General features: G+C 42.8%; 1 protein-coding gene across 1 annotated transcript in view; it reads left to right on the plus strand.

The window, feature by feature from the left end:
* dnajc6 (DnaJ (Hsp40) homolog, subfamily C, member 6) overlaps positions 1-5,032 on the plus strand; it is a 26,443-nt gene extending 21,411 nt beyond the window's left edge. The window contains 3 exon segments of the mRNA XM_035177461.2: positions 129-277; positions 653-829; positions 2,196-5,032. Of these exon segments, the coding sequence (XP_035033352.2) occupies positions 129-277; positions 653-829; positions 2,196-2,297 (428 nt within the window). The 3' untranslated portion in view covers positions 2,298-5,032.
* Positions 5,033-10,441: the final 5,409 nt, after the last annotated feature.

Below are 10,441 nucleotides of genomic sequence, written 5' to 3' on the forward strand. Positions count from 1 at the left end.
TTTTGTTGTTACTGAGTAACAACAAAATCCACAAACAATTTCTCAAGATTTAAAAAACATTTCATATGACTCCATTACTGATTTAAATCTGATTCAGATTGTGTTTTATTTTTTATTTCCTCTTCCAGGCTCCAAGCCCAAGGCCTCACACGCCAACTTTGACGACCTTCTGTCTGGTCAAGGCTTCGCAGGGGCCAAAGAGAAGAAAGGGCCCAGGACCATTGCAGAGATGAGGAAGGAGGAGATGGCCAAAGAGATGGACCCGGAGAAAATAAAGGCAGGGGCCTCAGAGTATCATCTGCAAACAGACTCAATAATGACTAGTTTGTTGTCCTTATTTGGTCACATGACTCTAGCATCAGTACATCTGGGTAGAATTAGAGTTTGTTGTATTTTTATCCAGTGAGTTACAATAGAAACAATTCACAGAAAGTAGCATATTGTTCTCAAAAACCTTTTGGCTCTTCAGGCCCGTCTGTTTAATCCAGAATTAATTAGGCGGCTGAAGTAGGTCTTCCTCTAATTACTCCTCGAAAACCATTTCACCAGAGCCAAACTGACATGAAAGCGTTTCTTCTAATAATTGCTCCAATTCCGGTCATCAGCAGCTAATGGCTTCCCCCCTTCTCGCCATCTCTTGTTTGTGACCCAGATTCTGGACTGGATCGAGGGGAAGGAGCGCAACATCCGTGCCCTTCTGTCCACCATGCACACCGTGCTGTGGGAGGGGGAGACGCGCTGGAAGCCCATGGGCATGGCCGACCTGGTCACTCCGGAGCAGGTGAAGAAGGTCTACCGCAAAGCAGTGCTGGTCGTCCACCCAGACAAGGTGAGGGAGATATGAACACGACGTACAATCCAAATATCTCACAGCTCATCAGCTGAAAACTTTACTTAAAGCAGTTTCTCTGATACATCTCCATCTTAGTCATTCCATCATCCTGAGAAATAAATTTATGATTGAAAACAGAACAAAAGTATCTCAATACAATAACCTGCATAAAGATAACTCACATTTTGCGAGCCAGCATGTTGTCCATCTATTTATACCTGCTATGGAATAATAAGGCGATAATACGTCATATTCACAGCTTGTTTTTGCTGCCTCCAAGTGGCCAAAATCAGTCATCATAAGCAACATCCCCACAACTATCAGCAGATGTTGACTCGGCTCTCGCTGAATCCTGATTGGTGCAATTTTTTCCCAAAACAAGCCATTGGCCTGTGAATGGAGAACAGATTCAACAGAGACCAATAAAGAAAAAGCTTCAGCAGAAAAATGTGTGTTCATGTAGGATCCAGTTCAAGGAATCTTTATTATTCCAGCAAATCCGTTATAACAATAAACACATCGGCCATTTAAAAGGTTGATGGCAGCAGGGGTAAATTATATTTCTTGGTCTTGGCAGACAGAACCAGACAGAACCAGACAGATCCAGACAGAACCAGACAGAAGTAGGTAGCAGAAAGTGACTAGAACTGTCCCAGATTGTTTGAGCCCTCTTTAAAATCTTGACCTTGAAGGAAATTTAGGGTCACACCATCACGTTTACAAAACCCTGCAGCCAAATTTAATTATGTTTTAGGGGTAAATGAGCCGCACCCGTACATAAAAGAGAAAGTATGAACAGATTCCATAAAACAAGACTAGAAATGAAAAGTTACTTACAGTCAGAAACAGAAACCAGAACATTTGTTTTCAGGGCCTTAAACTACATCTCACTAAAGCTGCTTTCAGACATGCACTGAACTCTCCTGACATTCGGTGGAGGGACTGGATGTGAGGAGAGTTTCTCCAGACTGCCCCCTGGTGAGGACTCGGGGAAAAAGGAAAAAAACATAAGAATACAAATATCTCAAGAGGAAGTAGAAGACACTGATGAAGATCTCAAGAGAGTTTTTTGGGGAGAAGAGCAAATGCTGGTGTTGACATGCTCAAAACAAATACCTGTGATGCAGAATTTAGTCCTGCTGGTTTTTGTGTTGCTGTGAACATGTCTGAGCAGAGAATCTCCTGCTGCGTTGGTTATATGTGAAAGACATACGGGTTCAACAGCAGACCGATCTGTTCTCTCAGCGTCTCTGTTTAACATCCAGGTGTTGTGTGCCCGAAGCCAAACAGATGGTTGGTATCGCCCATTTCAAAAAGGGCAACATATTTGAATTGTGACGTTTCTCCTCTTATTCCCTCACAGGCAACAGGACAACCGTACGAACAATACGCCAAGATGATTTTCATGGAACTAAATGACGCCTGGTCAGAATTTGACAGCCAAGGACAAAAACCTCTCTACTGAGTAAACAGAGGAGGGTAAATGATCGAGAAGGAGGAGGATTCATCTCATCCTTAAAAAATAAGTCAACATACGACAGCCACACCCTGAAACATCTGCCTTTATACCCGTGCTTTGACCCGTACTTCTGTTCTTACCACACAAACTGCAGAGGAGCCAAGTGGATCTGCAAAGATTACAGAGCCAACAGTGCTCCGACCAGCGGTGCAACTGGACAAATGACCACCCCCCCCTCCCCGCCCTGTAGCTCTTATGTCCCTACCTACTGTTTGTATGTGGTGCAACAGTGTCCTTCCTCAGTGTCCAGTGTCCTTAGCCCAGAACCAAACCACCGATCAAAGCAGAGTCACCGGGACAGCTTGTAAAAACACAGCAATGTCTGATTCTGAGGAGACGGAGATGAAAACAAAGATGAAGGACACGCTAGATAAGAGCAAAACTCATCAAGGACTGAACTGAACAAGCATTTCACAGACCAGGGCAACTGTAAGCAACAACAGGCATTTACCCCCTTTTTTTCCGTTTGTGTGACAGTTGGAACCATGATCAGTTCTGTTGAATCAAGTCCAGTCTCCCATGAAACTGAATGTTCCTACAAATGAGACAGAGAGAAGCAGCATCAAGTTACTGTTCACTTATAACGGACAGAAGTGAAGCCAAATGTGTTTTCCATCCGAAATAAGGTGTTTGGAGGAAGGAAATAACAAATAATCTTTAATGTATGAAGCGTTACGGGCGTGAGAAGGAATTAAAGCAACGGGATAATTAAAACATTATTAACACTAAATAAAATAAAACGTGCTTTTTCTTAACAGTAAGACAGAAAGCTGCAGACATTTCAGTTCCGGGAGAGCCGCTCGTCACGGCGGCGTCTGATGTAATCAAGCCTCGCGTGTTTCTGTATTTGCAGGGAAGTGGGGATTGTACGTTTTAGGATGAGCACATGTACAGTTCCACACGTGAAACACCTCGAGGCCTCGTGCATATACTCGCTCGTACGGTAACGCATTTCTGCAAAAGGGAGCTCGGCGAAAGCACAAACTGACGAAGGGGAAGCCAGTGTTATTTATTTATTAGCTCGTTCTGTTCATCTTCATGTCGTTGTTGTCGGTCCGAGGAAGAATTCAGGATTTCGGGGCCGTTTAAGTTGAAGTCACACTGGTAACCGATCGACTACATAACAGGTTTTGCGTTTATAGTCTTTTAATGTCTGCAATATCTCCCCCAATTTACAGAGATGACGCTAATGTGCGTAAAAACACTACAACACTTTCTGTCGCCCCCACAAACTCAACACAAAATACCTGTAGGTTAATTCTCTCACTGGATCATGTGTAAATTGTGTTGACTAACTATGACTGACTATGAGGTATTCTTTTATTTATTTTTGTTTGGATATGAGAGACATTTCTGTCGCAGCACTGGCACTTAATAATACAGACATCATTTCATATCAGCCGTCAGTAAGAGCACAATTATCAGCGTCTTTCTGTGTAACTTAATTCTCTGTGTGATGGTGTCATCCTGTCTTTCTGTCCATGTTGTAGGGAAACTTACCCGTGACTGGATTGGTGCCATTTTACAAACATGCAAAAAACAAAAAGGTGTATTTATTTATTAGCAATGGAGCAATTGTAATTTAATTTTGTTTAGGGTTTGAGGTATTTACAGGAATCTTAACATCCACATTCATCATTGTGTTAATGATGGAGCTTTACTGTGAAATCCAGCTGTTTGATTCTGACCTTTGACCCTTGTTATACATTAAAGTTTAACGGTTCAGTGTGTAACTTCATATTTACATCTGGAGCGGGTCCTCTCTACGGAGGCTGCCATGTTTTTTACAGTAGCCTAAACTGGACAAACTAAACATAATTTGAGTTTTTATGACAACTGAAGGCTTCCACAGTTTCTCTTACATGCTGGGAAGGGGGAGGGGGAGGGGGAGTTGAGGGGTATTCAGCTGCAACATGCAACGTCACCACTAGATGTCACTTAATTCCACACACTGAACCTTTAAAATCCATCCATTTTAACACATTCAAATCATGAACCTTTTAATTGCTCAGATGTCACACTCTGTCTTTATCTGAAGGATGTTTTTCTGATTGTCTTTCGTTCATCATCACGCATTTTCTCTTTTACTGGAGTTTGTTCTTCCCCAGTTTGTTCATCTGCTTCCAGGATGTTGACTGAATACGAGAGTTTGCCATGAAGCACTGTTTCCTCAACTGGACCCAGACTGGGTTAAATAAACGGAGGAAATATTTTGTCTTGACTGACTAAAAAAAGGACACTGGGTCTCGGGTTGGAAACACTAAACTCTGACCTCCAGGCTCCTGCTTCCTTCGGTGACTCACCAGACACAGGGAGTGTGTAGGATGTGCTACTGTGCTCTGTTCACACCGAGGACCTACATGTGAAATAACCCTCGTACGCTCCCTCGCCGAACCGACTTCTCCACCTGCAGAATCTTACGGATATGTTTAAAAAGGCTAACCTCTGTGTCGTAGTCGATGAATGTGTGTCGTGTGAAGTTGTGGTACGTATGAAAGTGATCAGGTTTGGATACAGACGACTGTAGGTCACGTGTTTTGCCTGTCTGATGTTCAAGTATTACTAAATTATGTAAAAAAAATTGAAAAAAAAGATTCTGTACATGTGTTCTGTTTACGGTTACAGGATGTACATAATGATCAAGTGCAGTGCACAGGAATAAATAGTAAACAGGAAAACGACGAGGAGAGCAGCGTCCATCACTTTCTTTGTGTATTTGTGTTTGTTCAGAGGTTTAAAAGAGGAGGCAGCTTCCCTCAACGATGTAGTTTGTCCTTTTGAACACTAGAGGGCAGCAGCATACAACGCACAAACTACACTGGCACTGGGCTAGTTGACACGTGCTGATTGGCCATTGAACAAATCCTTACTGAAGTAAAAGTTCCAGCACAACCGTGTTACTAGTAAAAAAGTTTTTCATTCAGTTTTTTTGTAGAAGTATTTCTCGTAAAGTTTCTTTAAGTATAGAAGTAAATGTACTTACGCTGTAGAAAATGGCCCCTGACTAATACTGTATATCACATTATAAATATATTACTGGTGCATCCATTATATAAACTATTTGAGCTGGTTGAGGTAGATTTAACTACTTTATTTAAACACACACATTTATCCATAGGCTATAGTTCAGTGTTACAAATAACACACAAAAGATGTAGTATAGCGGAAAGAAAAACATAGAAATACTGTAGTATTTGTACCTCAAAACCGTAGCTGGGTGCAGTGCTTAATGTACAAAGAGGTACTTTTCTATAATCAGTTTAACTTTTACATATGAAAGTGGTTGATGTTTCTATTCAAGATGACAGCAGCTTGTAGTGAGTTAACAAATCCCTCTAACAGCACAATGCTGCTGTTCACTGCTCGTGCTAAGCTCCGCTCATATGGGACCAATTACAGGTTTGATAAGTTTTCCTTTCAGGCCCAGATCCGGGAAAATCAGGAGTGCAGTGTCAGTGTCTGACTGTCCAGAAGGAAATTTAGTGTAATTGAAAATAAGCCCCTCCATCGGTGATTCAGGTTACAGCTGCACTCTTCAGTTTTTCCCTGCTCTAACTCGTTCTGCTGACGTACTTCCTGAGCACGATTCAGGGCTGACTGATGCAGCACGATCGGGCTTCAAATAAACATGTAGATACCAGAGGGACCAGAAACAGGATCTGCCGTGGGGTAAATGAATTACGGAGACAATTCAGGCACGATACCAGAGAGGCTCAAGGTCATCACTGCAAATAGCTGTAGATTGTATGCATAGTAATGACGATAATCAATATAATATACAAATCAATCAATTACAATCTACAAGTAGGAGTCAGACATGAACTGAAGTCCAGACATTTTCCTGAAATTATCCGGAGGGGCTGTATGTGAGAACGCAAATGTCTGAGTCAGTTGCTCCGGACATTTCCTGGAGCTGTTCTCTATACACACACACTGGGATTTAAAATGTGTGGAAAACGTCAGAGTGAGCCCATGTGAGGAAACAGCAGGGAAAGAATGTGGCCACGTGCATCTCAGGTCCCCCTGAATGTGGTTTGAGTGATTGGATCAGACCTGAACTCGGCACTGACGGATGTCATTACCAGGTCTGAACAGGGTCGTATAGAGAAGCTGTGAAGTTGGAAGCTGAATGAGTAATAACTCTCACTCTGACAGCAGGAGGTGGAGCGGATATAAGTCCTCCCGCTGCAACCTCCCACGACCGACTGTGACTGCGCGATTTTCTGTGAAAGATCTGAAAATCAGAGCATGGACCGGGCTCAAGCCGACATTAATCAGTGTGTCTTTTAAAAATAATTTCTCTTGTTGTGCGAGTACACTGTGTGCTGTTGTTTTCTTGCTTTTGACCGGATGAGAAACATTCATGTGTCCAGAGAGGATGTTCCTCCAGTGACTTCTTAGGAAAAACATATTTTCACATGCCCTCCCCAGTGAAAAGACATCTTCAAAAAGTACTTCTTGATTGGCTGATAGTTATTTTGGAAAGTATTATTTGTCTCAGAGTCTGCGTCTGAAGACCGATTGCATCACAGCGACACGTCAGACTGTAACATTTTGAAGGCTCCTTCCAATGCCAGAGAAATAAATGCCTGAACTTCTGGATCATTGGGCAACAGTTACGAGCCGCTTTTCAAAAGAGGTCATGGCACCAGCGAGCAACGAGACGTCCAGTGCTTGAGTACTGCCCTTCAAGTCAACAACTAACAATACACAGGGGCATTAAAACTCTCCTCGTGTCCAACTTCAGCTCTGTTGCGACCATTCCGTTTGGGATTTGGTGGTCTACACCGCCCACCGCCCCCCATCTGAAGGATGCAACACAATTAATTCATACACAGTACTTGTCTCACAGCAGGAGGGTCAACGGTTCAATTCCCAGTTTGGCCAATTGGCCCCAAAGTTGCATTATTTCGGAATGTGTTTGCACTGAATTGTAACTGTGCAGATATTTCACAGTTTAACTTCAGGCTGGTGGAGCTGGAGTTTACGTCAGAAACTGTAAAATAACAAACAAAAAGGTCAGAATGATGTTTAAAAGCACAAAAACTGTGGGAGAATAATTTAAAATTCCACTCCCTCTGATTACTGCTGCCAAATATAATCCTAATCATGGTTATAATGAGACAGGCGAGTTCAGAGAGGAGCAGATGACCGGATGTTTTCGTCCGTGACCTGTGCTCTGTGCTAACCCCTCACATGCAGAACCATCGTCTAACTGCAGCCATTAGAGACTCGGAGATGTCAGCGCTCGTGCATTCATTACATTCTCAAGGCTCTTTATTTGTGAGGTTCTGATAATGTGAAGGGGGAACATGTGGATTGAGTGGAAAGATGCACATACCAGAGAAGATGCTGAGGGTGTCGATGTGGTTTTTAGGGGGAAATCGCTGGTGTTTTAGGGAGCGGTGGTTCGAATTTACATAAAGTGAAGAGATGCATTTAATGTCTCTTATACTGCCGGAGATGAAGGGTTTCATTATCGTGGTTTTTACGAAGGAAGGAAGCTTTTCATTACTGCTGCTCTCTTTGTGCAGAATCACCTGCTTATATTGGAGATTTATTGTGAATATTTCATTGAGAGCTCAGACTTCCTGCTCATAAACTATCACCTGAACTATTTCTCACAGGGGAACATTTCGCTACTTGTCCAAAGGCATGTGAAGCAATAAATGCAAAAAAGGCTGTGTGTGTGTGTGTGTGTGTGTGTGTGTGTGTGTGTGTGTGTGTGTGTGTGTGTGTGTGTGTGTGTGTGTGTGTGTGTGTGTGTAAGAACGCGAACAGGCATACTGTGCATATTTCACACAGGAAGCAGAACCAGAGAATTTGATTTTGTTTCAATATCATCTGTTCACAGTCCCCGCTCTTTTGGAGGAGAAGAAGTCATCGAACTTCATCTTACTCCACAATAACAGATGCTTGATGTTCAAAGCAGGAAATTGTTCATCTAGACATTTTTTTGCTTTCAAAGAAAAACACTGAAGATAGGAAATTTTAATTTTTTATTCTCGTCCCATGCTAACCAGAGCAGAACTCAGTAGAGAGCGGGTACATCCTCCGAGGCCCAACAGTCCCCTTACGAAAACCACTTTTCACATCACTACATCTGGATTGTGTTTGGATCTGCACCAAATTGCACACACTCCTTTCGTGTATCACTTTCTCTTCTCGTAAACAAACACAGTGAGGCCTTTGTTCCCTCATGCAGAGATAAACAAAACCATCAGGAGAAATGTGTCATGTCACCTGTGGGCTCTCGAAGGTCCACTCATCAAAAACACTGCCAGTCTTTCAAATACGCCCGATTTTTCTTTAAAATCATCAAAATCTGTGAAATTGTCAAAAACGCAAAACTTAAACTTTAAACTAAAACAATCCTGGCTCTGCCCCATTTGATTCTTACTTGGCCTCTACCCTATTCTTCCACCAAGTTCCCAATATAACCTCCCTGGTGGGAACACGTTCAAATCTCCATTTGCTTTTGCATAAAAATAAAAGCTCAAATGTCAGAAGGGTCAAGTTGTTGTGATGCAGGATTCAAGATTGGAGACGGTTCTTCTGTTTGCACACCACTGTCGGTGTCATGCAGGTCGACTTTCCCAGTCTGCTCCGGTCAGCTCACTGTTTTGTTTCCTTACTGGCAGGTTAAAAATAGTGGCCTCCCCCCTCTGGCCTTGCCGCTTTGCAGCCATGTGTGAACGGCAGCTGTGGGGGAAACTAATAATGGCACCAGAATAATAACATTTACAGGCATTTAAAAGCTGTTTTTATAATAGCATGACTGTTGTCGGGGGTTGTTGCTATATTCTTATTGAAACTATTCTTTGCTGCCTCTTTGGGATCGATTCGGATTCTCACTTCGCGGCAGGTGCGGCTGCAGCTGGTGACTCACTGGTTGGCATCATGCAAAGTTTGACCTTTGGTTTTGTTTTATCATCTGTTTTTCATCGAAACCTGCAAATGTGGTAGCAAACTGAAACCCTTGACTGTGAGACTTAGATATCACTCCCCTTAGTAGGTCTGGTTTTTACTTCATCAAGATCAATGGATTATTCTCTGGGAAATTGGTGAAAATAGTAAATAAAGTGGAAATTCTTTTTCCTTTTTCCACCTCTTTGTCTGAATCTGCACCAAGATAATTTGTCGATTCTTTTCTTTTGTGCTCATGGCCCATCCTTTCACCAAGTTTTATGGAAATTCGTTCTGTAGTTTTTGTATCATAAAAGAAAAGAATAAAATATATAAAAGTCGGAGGTATAGGGGCTATTTGGTTTGACTGTGAACGGTTGCTGGTCTCTGTGTCAGAGGTCACGTGATACACTGGCGACCTGCCCAGGTTGTATCCCACCTTCTCGCCCAATGTCAGCTGGGGGAAATTGTTAATATGAAAATGTTGACTCCAGCTGTTTTTAAGTGTTGCATCTACCTCTGAAGTACAGTGGGGTTTCAGGGCTTATCTTTGCATTTGGAACAACATGACATCCTGTTATAGAGTTTGATTTTCTCCCTCATCTCAAACAGTGCAGTGGGTTCGTTTCCCAGAGTTTGTCGGGACCTGGTCAGGATCCCTGTGGGTCAGGGAATGGTGCTACAGTGTAACCCTAAGGAATCTGTTGGCAAGAGTGCGTCATAGAAATTATGGGATCAGATATCATACCCACACACACACACACACACACACACAACACACACACACACACATACACTAACGCACACAGAAAACCCCTTTGTACCTTAACCAGAGAGGGAAATCTGAGGCGACCACTGACAGAAGGTTGGTTTATCACTAAGCTCTTGTTTTCTCTAAGGCTCTGTGAAAAATCCCTTTTGTGCCCACCGCTACAAATAAACACCTCCAGTCCGTGTACATGCACACACACACACAAATAGAGGTGGTTTGTATCTAACCTTCCTGCCGTCTGCACACACACACACACACACACACCTGTAGATACACAAGTTAGCAGGCCACAAACACATGCACGCACATCCCGGCCTGTGCACCATGTTGCGAGCGACAAGTGTGTATTCTGACACCGTGAATCAGAAATAGCTCCTCATGCCCAGAGACACGCGGCCCCACATAAAGCTGT

The sequence above is a fragment of the Hippoglossus stenolepis genome, chromosome 14 (genome assembly GCF_022539355.2).
Source record: "Hippoglossus stenolepis isolate QCI-W04-F060 chromosome 14, HSTE1.2, whole genome shotgun sequence".
NCBI lineage: Eukaryota > Metazoa > Chordata > Actinopteri > Pleuronectiformes > Pleuronectidae > Hippoglossus > Hippoglossus stenolepis.